The sequence below is a fragment of the Myotis brandtii genome, unplaced genomic scaffold, assembly GCF_000412655.1.
Source record: "Myotis brandtii unplaced genomic scaffold, ASM41265v1 scaffold562, whole genome shotgun sequence".
In the NCBI taxonomy this organism is placed as follows: Eukaryota; Metazoa; Chordata; class Mammalia; order Chiroptera; family Vespertilionidae; genus Myotis; species Myotis brandtii.
Genome location: NW_005370091.1, coordinates 880,951 through 894,393, shown reverse-complemented (window position 1 = coordinate 894,393; position 13,443 = coordinate 880,951). Strand labels below are relative to the sequence as shown.

General features: G+C 49.5%; 1 protein-coding gene across 1 annotated transcript in view; it reads left to right on the top strand.

The window, feature by feature from the left end:
- The window catches only part of DIP2C (disco-interacting protein 2 homolog C), a 180,808-nt gene that overhangs the window by 114,968 nt on the left and 52,397 nt on the right, over positions 1 to 13,443 (top strand). Inside the window, exons 20-24 of the mRNA XM_014549632.1 lie at positions 2,410 to 2,618; positions 4,035 to 4,149; positions 4,635 to 4,836; positions 11,091 to 11,200; positions 13,158 to 13,238. Coding sequence (XP_014405118.1) covers positions 2,410 to 2,618; positions 4,035 to 4,149; positions 4,635 to 4,836; positions 11,091 to 11,200; positions 13,158 to 13,238 — 717 coding nt within the window. The remainder of the gene's footprint in view (positions 1 to 2,409; positions 2,619 to 4,034; positions 4,150 to 4,634; positions 4,837 to 11,090; positions 11,201 to 13,157; positions 13,239 to 13,443) is intronic.

Sequence of the window (13,443 nt, the reverse complement as noted above, 5' to 3'; positions counted from 1 at the left end):
CAAATACAGTTTCTTAAAAATGGGCCTTTTTAATATATTACTGTTCTCACCTTTGCCTGTTTAGTAAGAGCACCAGTGGGTGGGTGAAGGGACGAGAGCCTACGGGCACGGCCTCGCTGGCGGGGGAGCCGAGGTCCCCCCTTCATGGCCTGTCAGCCCAGGACACACTTGTCCAGGCGTGAACAGGTGTGCACGCTAAATAACTATCTCCGCAGCATGAGCAGGCAGGCACATGGCGGGGGTGGTGTGTGTGTGTGGTGAGTGTATTATGCTGTGTGTGCATGTGTATGCATGGGTGGTGTGTGCACACAGGTGACGTGTCTGTTGTATGCACACACATGTGTAGCGTTAGCACAGGCACACGCACATGTTGGCCCTGTGAGTGAGAGGGTTTGTGCACTCAGCAGGCCGGGAGCTCAGCTGCACCTCCACGTCCTCAGAGTTTCTACCATCGCCCAGTGATGCTGACCCAGGAGGAGCACTCCTCTGATCACGTTGTGCAGAGAAAAGCCTGAGTTGTTTGGGGATACGTTTCTTAATGTTTAGAACCGTGGTTGTCGAATGAATGCAGAGTCACCTTTTCAAGACACATCTAAATAAAGTCCCCATCTCCTTTTCTGTGCAGTTCCCCTGCCGGGTTTGGAGACAGGTGTAGAATCTGAACATGCGATTTACTTCCTTTATATTTTTGAAGTATAGTTCCAATAAGGAAAACTATTTTAATGAATAGAGAACATTTCACAACTAAAAGATGTTATTTAAAATGCCCCTTGATTCTTCATTTATCACTTTTTAAAAATATATGTTTTTATTGATTTCAGAGAGCCGTGAAGCCAGACGGGATCCCGCAGCTGTGCAGGACAGACGAGATCGGGGAGCTCTGTGTGTGCGCGATTGCTACGGGCACATCCTACTATGGCCTCTCGGGCATGACCAAGAACACCTTCGAGGTAGGTCTGGGAGCGCCATTGCCAGGTGCACAGATGTGAAAGATAAGATGGTAATTTAAAAAAACAGTTTTATAGTCATTAAAATGGTTGCACTTTCTCCTGCCAGTGTCAAAAAAGGGCAAATACAGTTTCTTAAAAATGGGCCTTTTTAATATATTACTGTTCTCACCTTTGCCTGTTTAGTAAGAGCACCAGTGGGTGGGTGAAGGGATGAGAGCATACGGGCACGGCCTCGCTGGCGGGGGAGCCAAGGTCCCCCCTTCATGGCCTGTCAGCCCAGGACACACTTGTCCAGGCGTAAACAGGTGTGCACGCTAAATAACTATCTCTGCAGCATGAGCAGGCAGGCACATGGCGGGGGTGGTGTGTGTGTGTGGTGAGTGTATTATGCTGTGTGTGCATGTGTATGCATGGGTGGTGTGTGCACACAGGTGACGTGTGTGTTGTATGCACACACATGTGTAGCGTTAGCACAGGCACACACACATGTTGGCCCTGTGAGTGAGAGGGTGGGTGCACTCAGCAGTCCGGGAGCTCAGCTGCACCTCCACATCCTCAGTTCCTACCATCGCCCAGTGATGCCGACCCAGGAGGAGCACACTTCTGATGACGGGGCAGAGGAAAGCCTGAGTTGTTTGGGGATAAGTTTCTTAATGTTTAGAACCGTGGTTGTCGAATGAATGCAGAGTCACATTTTCAAGACACATCTAAATAAAGTCCCCATCTCCTTTTCTGTGCAGTTCACCTGCCGGGTTTGGAGACAGGTGTAGAATCTGAACACGTGATTTCCTTCCTTTATATTTTTGAAGTGTAGTTCCAATAAGGAAAACTATTTTAATGAAGAGGGAATGTTTCACAACTAAAAGATGTTATTTAAAATGCCCCTTGATTCTTCATTTATCACTTTTTAAAAATGTGTTTTTGAGAGAGAGAGAGAGAGAGAGAGAGAGAGAGAGAAAAATCAATGATGAGAGAGACTCATTGATAGGCTGCCTCCTGCACGCCCCACACTGGGGATTGAGCCCACAACCGGGCATGTGCTCTGACTGGAAATCAAACTGTGACCTCCTGGTTCATGGGTCTACGCTCAACCACTGAGCCACACCAGCGGGCTCCACTTATCACTTTTATGCTGTGACTTTATAAGCAGAATTAGTTAGTGTTTATTAGACTATTGTCCTGACCTCTGCATATCACCTCTTAAGAGGCTCAGAAGCTGTGATAAAGAAACGTGCCAAGGGCCCTGCAGGTGGACCAGCTGGACCAAATTGTAGGGTGCTGGGTGGGTAGGGGAGGTGCCTTCCAGGTTTGTGGTGTCTGCTGGCAGCAGCTGCCAGGCCTGGCTTTCCCGGCCAGGGCTCAGGGTAGGAGATACGGCTGAAGAGAAGCAGACCCATGGGCTCCGAGGAGGAGGGGGGAAGCAGACCTGGCTGGGCACTCACAGCACATGCTTCCCCAGGTGTTCCCCGTGACGAGCTCGGGTGCCCCGGTCAGCGAGTATCCCTTCGTGCGGACAGGCCTGCTGGGCTTCGTCGGTCCCGGGGGACTCGTCTTTGTGGTGGGCAAGATGGATGGGCTCATGGTGGTCAGTGGGCGCAGACACAACGCCGATGACATCGTGGCCACAGCGCTGGCCGTCGAGCCCATGAAGTTTGTCTACCGGGGAAGGTGAGTCACCTTCTGTGCAGTGGGCACAGTTTGCTGTAGGCTACACTTTTTATGTAAAATCGCACAAATTCCTTCTACTGATGGGACTCAGTTCACTCTTAGGTAAAAAGAAGCAACTGGACGCAGTGACCTTTGAGATGCCATCGAGTTCTGAAATGTCCAGTTTTATAGGAATTTTCTGAGCCCCATAAATATATTTTCATTAACTTCTCCTCTACGTTAAATAAAAATATCCATTTGAGAAATGTTATCTTTAGTAAAAAAATGATTCAGAGTCAAAATTCATCTTGGTGCAGGTCCTTCCAAAAGACCCAGTGATGATAGGTGAGTGACCATTTTACACGGAACTCTGGCTCCCGTGACTCCCCTCCCCCGACTGGGCCCCTGCCTTGCGGGGCACAGGGTCAGTATTGGCGATTCCAGCCCCGTGTGTTTGCTAATTTGAAGAAGGTCATAAACTGCGTTAGAACTTTCAGTGCAGCAAGCTAAGGGAATAGGAAAAATAGATACTGGATGAGGCATCACCACTATTAGATTATTCTTTTTTTAAAAAATATATTTTATTGATTTTTTACAGAGAGGAAGGGAGAGGGATAGAGAGTTAGAAACATCAATGGGAGAGAAACATCGATCAGCCGCCTCCTGCACACTCCCTACTGGGTATGTGCCCGCAACCAAGATACATACATGCCCTTGACCGGAATCGAACCTGGGACCCTTGAGTCCGCAGGCCGACACTCTAACCATTGAGCCAAACCGGTTGGGGCTTGGATTATTCTTAAACCTCTGTGAAAAGTGGTGCTGGTGTTCGAGTTGCCACTATCCCGTGCTTACGCGGAAGACCGCATACCTAGTAGAAAACTTACTTCACAAACGCAAAAGAGTCCGCAGGCCGACACTCTAACCATTGAGCCAAACCAGTTAGGGCTTGGATTATTCTTAAACCTCTGTGAAAAGTGGCGCCGGTGTTCGAGTTGCCACTATCCCGTGCTGACGCGGGAGACTGCATACCTAGTAGAAAACTTCACAAACGCAAAGTTTCTACTCATTTGGAGACTCTTGCTTCACAGGTGCAAACGCAAGCTGCAAATTGAATGGGTTTCTAAACTTCAGCCGTTCTGATGAACGCACCGAACTCCCTCTGCCAGTGCTGAGAGGTTTGTGGCCAAACCTGAGGCATGGCCTTGGGGAATGCAGGCACTGCTATCCCCAGCTTGGTCAGGCTCCTCCTCCCAGAGCTGCACTGTCAGTAATAAGTGCCTGGGGTTCCGCTGTTGGGATGACTTTTCCGAAGCAGCCCTTGGTGCTAGAACCCCCTCAGCCTATAGTCAGTGGCGACCAAGCTCCTGGCTGCAGACTGGTCCTCCTGCAAGCATCTCCGGCCTGTGCTCACCGCGCCTCCCTCTGTCCCTGCAGAATAGCTGTGTTCTCAGTGACCGTGCTGCATGACGAGAGGATAGTGATCGTGGCCGAGCAGCGGCCCGACTCCACGGAGGAGGACAGCTTCCAGTGGATGAGCCGCGTGCTCCAGGTAGCCCCCCTCCCGCCCTCTCCCAGGCTCAGGGCAGCTTTTGTAGCATTTGTTAGGATGTGGCCAACCCTCATCGACTGTGCTTCTGTCCCTGACTGTCACTCCATTTGATCAGAAATTGCACCAACCCTGGCACTTACGTTTGTGGGAGTGTGGCTGTTAGACCAAGAGTAGTAATCAGGGTTTGCAAAACTGGCTCCTGCTATTCATGTGGGGAGGTTGAGAGTGTATATCTTGGGAGTATATTATTTTTTCTCCGGACTGCCTTTCTCAGTGTGTGTGGTATTCCACAATCCCTCCGCAATGATCCAGCTCGGTGAGGGTCGGCTCGGCAGCCCCTCTCTGACCGCGGCGCCTCCCATGGGCTGCACCACGGCGCTGCACGCGCTTCCTGGGCTGTGGACAGTGTTTTGCACCGTCTGCACGGGTGCCTGATGTCTCTGCACAGTACCTGTTCCAACACGGTCTCCTCTTGTGACTTCCAGGCGATCGACAGCATCCATCAAGTCGGGGTTTATTGCTTGGCCTTGGTTCCTGCAAACACCCTCCCCAAAACCCCGCTCGGTGGGATCCACTTGTCAGAAACAAAGCAGCTTTTCCTGGAAGGCTCGCTTCACCCCTGCAATGTCCTGATGTGCCCCCACACTTGTGTCACAAACCTGCCTAAACCTCGACAGAAGCAGCCAGGTATGCCCAGGGGCTGGGCGGGCTCGTGTGGAGTCTCAGGGGGGCCTCTGCAGCCCGTGGTGGGGGTGCCACGCCCACTGAGCCTCGTGAACGGAGGCGATTCTCAGCCATCCTCCCCTCCTGTTCACAACCCCTGGAGGAGTGGGCTTGTTCTCCACCAGCAGTGTTATCTGCAGGCGGGTGGTGGAGTGCAGGGCTCTGCTGGGCTGCAGATCCACTCAGAGTGGGGCAGGGGTGCAGGACAGCTGGAGTGAAGGGGGTGCCCGTGTGCTGGGCCTCCTTTGTGGGGCATCAGACCTCCATCTGCTGTGACCTCGGGGACGCACAGAATTTCTAGTCACGGTTTCCTCGCACACAAATGAGAATAGCGCTTCCTTGCGTGTTTCATGGGTTCATTTAGGGGTCAGAGCTGCTAACACATGGGAAAGCATTTTGAATTCCATGAAGAATTCTGCAAACTGTTTGTGACGTCATAAGAGTGAGCATTTGCCTAGTGCTTCACCGTGTAGGGGACACATAATTATTGGTTACCTGACTTGCTCCTCCTGGCAGTGGAATTGATCATGCTCTTCAGGGTTACACAGTTACCAGTGAGAGGGAATTTATCTCAAGATGGTGCATCGTGAGGAAGCAAATCCACCAGTGTAGTCAGAAGGTCCCGGCCTCCGGGCTGGGACGTGCAGACAGATGTCAGAGGATGTTGGGTGATGGAGCGTGTAGCCTGTTTCACATACTAACTTCTTCATCTCAGGGAGCCCTAGAGGGGGCGCTCTCGTCTCCTTTCACAAATGAGATCTCATCTCCTCCCCCACAGCTGTGGGACCACAGTGCGGTGGAAACAGACCTCGACCCGATGGCCATTTGCCCACCTATAGAGTGGCCATCGGGGCGACTTTATGGCGAGGCAGCTACAGGCCCGTTGGGTCATCACAGGGCGCATGCCCATGTTAGCCGCAGGGACCATCCGGACTCAAGGCTCACACCCCAAGAGTGAGATTGGATGAGTTTGGTGGGGCAGGTGGTCCCCCGGTTAATGTGAGGAGAGGGGTCTTCCCACGAGGAGCGGGGTCAGAACTTGAGTCCGTGTCTGTGACTGTCCCGGGGTCCCTCCAGCAGACGTCTGTGAAGCGGTCAGAATGCAGCTACCCCCGCGGGATTCAGCTTTCTCCTAGGGTAAGGGAAGGGAATTCCCTTCACAGCCTAGAAAGTCAGTTTGATCACTGCTCCTTTGTTTTTGTCCCACTTCTGTCTTGTTAATTATTTTCTCATATTCTAGATTTCCTTAACTGATATTCCTCCCCATTTCCCCCCTCACCTCATTTCTCCTCTCAATCCCTGGTGTATGTGATTGCTGCAACCAAGCATACAGTGGCACTGACTGAGGTCTTCGTGCTTTAAATTCTGTGGGTGCTCTGGCTTCACGTGGGGTGAGCACAGCTCCTCTTTGTCTCCTATTGTCTCAGGCATGGCCTGCACTGGGGACGCTCTGTCTGGGCGCGGTGGTTCTGGGTGTTGAGGGTGTAGGGCTCTCCAGGGTCCTTGCGCACTCCAAGGTGACGGGCACGCCTCTGTCCTGCTCACCTGTTCTCATCATCAGACACCTCGACCTAGTGTCCCCAGGCACACAGGTGTGGAGGAGGTGGTGGAGCCCCCGGGTCAGCCGTGTGACGGGAGAGTTCAGGACAAATGTCTGTGGACGGGGGTCACTTGCAAGTGCACATGATTCCGGAAGTACAGGGTGCAGCTCACCTGCCAGATGTCAAGAAACCCGAAACGAGAACCGTGGCCAAGGGGAAAGGCCAGGGTGTTCTGTGCTGAGCGCTATGGGGAAGGCCTTCTTTCCTCGGGGGGAGGATTGGGGGGCAGGGCGCAGTAAAGGTGACCGGGGAGATCTGGGTCTGCTCTAACACTACAGCATGGTAAATAGAGCTTATGGGCACTGATAAATGTAGGGAAAGAATTTTGTATTGATATTTGGTGTATCTGTTCTTGTTAAATATTGAGAGGTTAGGTAAGTCTGTCTCTTCAAAAAAAGCAGTTTTTAGCAAATACTAAAGGCAGCTGTGAGGGGCCCGTCGCCATTCCCAGCTCAGTTGGTGAACTGTGATGCCCCTTTGACAGGTGACGTTTCCCTGAGGCCTCCATTTCCATGAATTCAGGGAGGGAAAAGGACTAGATGATTTCCATGGCGCCCTTGGAGTAAACATTTATGACTCCTAATGAGTACTCAGCTGCCAGAGTGCACATTTGGTGAGGCCCTTTATGGGTGAGGGTTTTGCTGGATGCTTGAAACAGAGCCCCTAAGATATAGATCTTTGTAGACAACTTAATTGCCTTTTAACTGGATGAATTTGTACTTACTCAGCTAACATGCTGTTGCTGCACCAGTATCTTGAGTACAAAACTGTTAGAAGACCTTGAACCCATCAGTTATGCAGCAACAAAATGATAAAAGCAGCTTCCAGCTCTAACGTCCCCTGGATGTATTTTATCAGAACGGCTGGAGGAGGCCTGAGGAATGGCCAGGGGGAGAAACGCTGCCCTCACATACACCTGCCCTGTCCCCCGCACAAACCGGCCGGTCAGGTATTGGAGGGCAGGCATTCAGCAGCACGGAGAAGGAGTTGCTGGCTTGTGGATTTGTAAATCTGTAAGTGGGAGCGTGGGAAGAGCACGTTTGGGTTCATCTCAATCTTTTATTTTTGCATCCTGAGGGGTGAGGTAAGGATGTAGGAATGTTTTGCACACGCCCCCTTCAGTCAACAAGGGAGAGAGCCTCTGTTCTCCGTAAAGGATGAATTTTGTAAATAAAAGCAGCAGCACCTGTCTACCAGCAACATTAGGAACATACCAACTCAAGTCTGTGTGGGGAAAGAGACACGTAAGGTCCAAGCTTTGCAGCCAGAGAAATAAATTCTCAGCGAGGCGAGACTGGACTCAGGGACAGAGAAGCCCTAAATAGGCACCTTGGAATCGTGCTACCCCCTCAGAATACTGCTTTTCCGACCATAGTTTAAATTCTTTAAAAATTATGGAGAAGCCTTTGGTTTAGGCCTGTTTCCAAGTTGGCTTCTTCAAAGAACTGTCCTGCTCAGTCTCCACAGCCAGGAAGAGCGCTGGGTGCTTTGCCACAGGAACTGAAGCTGGGAAACCAGTGATGGACGCTCAGCAAGGCTGCAGACGAGGGCACTGTCTCTGGGCAGCAGCTCCCTCACTCCAGCCGCACAGCAGTGCCCTTCCTTTCAACACGCACCACATTGCCTAACTTTCTTCTTCAGAGGTTTTTTTTAATTGAATTTATTGGGGTACAGTTCTATATTGCATCATCCGTGTACTGTATTGTGTGCTCAGCACCCAGCGTCAGGTCTCCTCCCATCACCACGTTTCCCCCCTTTGCCGCCTTCTACCTCCCCCACCCCCCTTTCCCTCTGGAATCGTCATACTGTTGTCTGTGTCTATAGGTGTTTGTGTTTTGTGTGTGTTTTGTTTTGCTTAATCCCTTCACCCAGGCTCCCAACCCCCTTCCCTTCTGACAGCTGTCTGTTCTCTGTATCTGTGCATTGCTTTCTATTTTGTTTGTTAGTTTATTTTGTTTGTTAGATTCCACCTATAAGTGAAATCATTGGTACTTGTCTTTCTCTGACTGGCTTATTTCACTTAGCAAAATACTCTCCAGGTCCATCCATGCTGTCGCAAAGGGTAACATTTCCTTCCTTTTTTATGGCCAAGAAGTATTTCATTAAGAGCTAAGAAAAGAAATTTAGTCGGTTCCAAACTACCACACATAAAAATTCAAACATGATTTAGCTTGAGTACGTAAGTCATGCTCTATGATTACATGGGAACCAGCACCAAGGCTTTTACAAATTGCAGAAATCTGTGTCATGGTGTCCCTGGCTTATTTCACTTAGCAAAATACTCTCCAGGTCCATCCATGCTGTCGCAAAGGGTAAGATTTCCTTCCTTTTTTACAGCCAAGAAGTATTTCATTAAGAGCTAAGAAAATAAATTTAGTCAGTCCCAAACTACCACACATAAAAATTCAAACATGATTTAGCTTGAGTACGTAAGTCATGCTCTATGATTACATGGGAACCAGCACCAAGGCTTTTACAAATTGCAGAAATCTGTGTCATGGTGTCCTCCACAGTTCAGTCCTGCCTGTAGCATCCTGCCATCTTCCCCACAGCTGTGGAAAGGTTACTGTTTCATGACAAACCAAATTCTGGAGAGCCACGCATCTGCAGAGTGTCGTTCAGTGGTTAGAATGTTCCCATTTGGACAGTCATTTAAAGCAGTGGTTGCCAAACTTTCGGACCTCACAACCACACATAAAAATTCAAACATGATTTAGCTTGAGTATGTAAGTCATGCTCTGATTACATGGGAACCAGCACCAGGACTCTTACAAATTGCAGAAATCTGTATCATGGGCTGTTCTCCACAGTTTAGTCCTGCCTGTAGCATCCTGCCATCTCCCACACAGCTGTGGAAAGGTGACTGTTTCATGACAAACCAAATTCTGGACAGCCACGCATCTGCAGAGTGTTGTTCAGTGGTTAGAGTGTTCCTACTTGGACAGTCATCCTTTGAATTTATATTAGTTCACACAAACACTCCATCCATGCTTTTGTTCCGGCCCTCCGGTCCAGTTTAAGAACCCATTGTGGCCCTCGAGTCAAAAAGTTTGCCCACCCCTGTTCTAGACCATGTGTAGTACCGTCACACCCCTCAGCCTAAGTCTTAAAACTTGTGTCTTAGCTTCAGACTAACAGCTGTTCATGCGCAATAAATGATGCAACATATACTCAGGATGACTGCTGGGGTGGTTGCCATGGAAACAGTGCGTGTTCTAGACCATGTTCAGTACCGTCACACCCCTCAGCCTAAATCTTAAAACTTGTGTCTTAGCTTCAGACTAACAGCCGTTCATGCACAATAAATGATGCAACATATACCCAGATTTCTAAGCCTGTAGCTTGGCCTTCAGCAAAAGTTTAACAAGATTAGGACTCATAGTGGCCTTCAACCTGAATTTTATCAAACCGAGGATTAAACGCTGATGCCATCTTTGTTACTTTAAACTCCTTTACCAAACTCCTTTTGGTAAATATCGCTCCCCTTTTCTTTCTCACTTCCCTCTCCTTCTTCCTCCTTCCTCACACTCTCTCACACACTCGTATGCTCACACTCATGCTCTGTCACACGTGCTCACACACACACACATGCACTCTCACTCACACTGGCACGTTCTCCTGGAACTCCTAACCTTTTTCTAGTAAGTGTGTGTGTATCTTGATTTATATGCATGTGTTTAATGAAAAGTAACCGTGAACAGTAGTATTTTCAGAAAACGGAGGTAATCGAGGGTGTCTTGAAGTCAGAAAATTGGAAAGCGGTACTCTAGCTCTTTAGGAAACTTTTTTTTTTCATTAGAAAATAAAGGGAAAGCTGCCAGAATAGATTGTTTCTGCATTTCTCTTCTGAAATGTGTCATAACCCGTGAAAAGAGCCTGGTGATGGAGTTGGTAATGGGCGTGAAGGGAGCTTGGACCGTACGGGAGCCTTTTGGTTTATTCCACGTGTCTGTGGGCCTGAGAGAACTTAACCCTTTCTGTTGAAAAAATACGTGGACAAGTGACTGTGTCACATCCTTCAACAGTGTTACTCCCTAAGTCTATCCCAAGAGGCATTTATTAAAAACGAGGTTTGTTCGATCAGCTCTCAGGGGTGTGTAATCGCACCCGGAGCCAGACTCACAAGCCAGGAGTCCCACTGTTCAGCAGTGGAATACGCATGCTTCAGATTCCATATTTGTCTTGTGCACTGTTTTTTATAATCACTAATGTGAGGAGACTTCACACAGAAGCTTCCCCCTAACTGGAAAGTAAAGGCAGTGGGCTGTGCGGCACTGGAGGATTTGTGATCATACGGTATTTCTGTCTACCCTTCATCGAGGTTAGACTTGCCGTCATCATCATCAGCTTCCCCCTAACTGGAAAGTAAAGGCAGTGGGCTGGGTGGCACTGGGGGAATACCAGTGATACGGTATTTCTGTCTACCCTTCATCGAGGTTAGACTTGCCATCATCATTATCGTCATGACCTCTCTGAGGCCCTACTGTAGTAAAATTGTTTGTCAAAGCCACATCTTTGAGAGGATTTCCCCAGAGTGAGCTTTTTACCAAGGTGGGCAGTCATGTTTGGGGGAATTTCACGTGTTTTCCTCACGCATGTGCCACTGTTCCTTTCCAGAAATCGGCCCTGCCTCCGTGATGGTGGGGAACCTGGTCTCTGGGAAGAGGATTGCGCAGGCCAGCGGCAGGGACCTGGGTCAGATAGAGGACAACGACCAGGCCCGGAAGGTGAGAGCGCAGAGGGGCTGCCTTCGCTGGGTCCCCACCCGTCACCCTGATGCTGAATTACAGCAGCACTGGCTCTGCTTTCTACCCGCCTCCACTTCCTACCCGCCTCGATTCTGCAAGAAACACCCATATAATTTTATAAGAAAATGTGCTTACGCCCTGGCCAGTGTGACTCAGTAGTTAGAGTGTCGGTCCAAGCACCAAAAGGTCGCGGGTTCAATTCCCTGTTAAGGGCACATACCAGGGTTGCAGGTTCTATCCCTTGCCCTGATGTGGGAAGCAACCAATTGATGTGTCTGTCTCATATCAATGTTCCTCTCTCTCCCTCTTCTCCCTCCACCCCTCCCATCCACTTTCTCTAAAAAAACCATTGAGAAAAATCTCCTCAGATGAGGATTAACAAAAAAAAAAAGAATAAGGAAATGTGTTTCTGAGGGGGTGCAGTGTTGTAGAACGTGTCCCAGTGGCTCAGAAGGGTGGGTGACAGTCCCAGGACTGGCAGGCCCGGGGCCAGGGTCTGGGTAGCCCTATTTGGTCCTAGAGCCCTGAGCACTTGTTCCTAGTTTCCCACCAGCCCTGACTGGGCACTAAACTGCCTCACAGTGACCTTATAGCAAAGCTTTAGTCCAGTGGTTCTCAACCTTCCTAATGCCGCGACCCTTTAATACAGTTCCTCATGTTGTGGTGACCCCCAATTTCATTGTTACAAATTGAACATAATTAAAGCATAGTGATTAATCACAAAAACAATATGTAATTATATATGTGTTTTCCGATGGTCTTAGGCGACCCCTGTGAAAGGGTCGTTCGACCCCCAAAGGGGTCGCGACCCATAGGTAGAGAACCGCTGCTTCAGTCCTTTGATTGTACAAATGCAAGAAAACATTCGTTCAAACCCGGATTTGGGAGCCAGACCTCCTTAGAGCAGCCTTAGGAATGGAGCAGGAGCCTTCGGCCCACTCCACCACAGACACCTTCCGATGTGGCTTCAAGTCCCTTTACGACTGTTCAGCCTGGAGAGCTTGCTTTTTTAATCCTCACCCAAGAATGTGTTAATTGATGAGAGAGAGAGAGGAACAGCCATTGGTTGCCTTCCTGTGCGCAACAGCAACCTTTTTGGTGTACAGGACGACACTCCAACCCAACTGAGCCACCTGCCCGGGGCAGCCTTGCTAACTCTTAAGCGTCACCAAAAGGTGGTCCCGCTTGTATGGCTACCAGGAAATCTGACAAAATCAACCATTTGAAATACTGGGAATTTGGCAACATATGTAGTGAGGTTGAAAGCAGTGGCTGTGGTGTTTCTCCTCCCGGCACCTCTGTTAGTAACGAGGACCGTGCAGACCTGGTGCTTCCTGGATCCTGACCGGAGGTCTGCGTCAGCACGATGCGCGTGGCCTCTGGGATTTGTGGTGCTTTTGGATGACATAGGCGTGGCCATTCTAAACAACTACCTGAGAGAGCCCCTGTTACATCAGGACACAGCTGACCGCCCTGCCACCCAGAAGTCACATGGCATCTTCAGGACGCCGCGGGGAGGAGTCTGTGTCAGCTCCATCTGTGGGGACGAGGGTGTAGTGCTCCCACCTTGGGCAGGTGTCAGAGAATGTCTCCACGTCTGAACCCAGTCACCGCAGAGCACTGAGCACTTGTGTGTTCTGTCGACCATATCTGTCAGAGCGTCCTCATTCCTCTGTGGAGACACACCCCAAGAGCACTCAGACATTAACTTTTAAAGTAAAATTAAAGTTTACCTTTATTTTTTGACATGTGTTCCCATCCCCTGACCCCATGTTTAATCACTTGCTGAAGATAAACACTGGGTCTTTTGGGAAAACGTGTTTACTGGGAATGCCTCGGACCCTGAAAGGAGCTTTATTAGAGACTAGACCCATTGAAATGTTGAGATGAACCCCCAGTCCAGGGACCCGGCCCTAACATCTGTGCTTTGTTCCAGTTCCTGTTCCTGTCAGAGGTCCTGCAGTGGAGGGCCCAGACCACGCCTGACCACGTCCTGTACACGCTGCTCAACTGCAGGGTGAGCTGCTCCCGGGGGCTGCGCCCTCTGCTCTTTATCATCTTGCTGACCCCATCCTGTCCCTTCAGTCTTATGTGAATTCCTTTTAGTTATTTGTTGCAATTTTGACTGAGACTTTTTCAATTAAGAAGGATTTCTTTTTTATTTTTTGTTTCTTTGTTTTTCTGATTTATTTTTATTTATTTTGGGGGGGAGAAGGATTGCT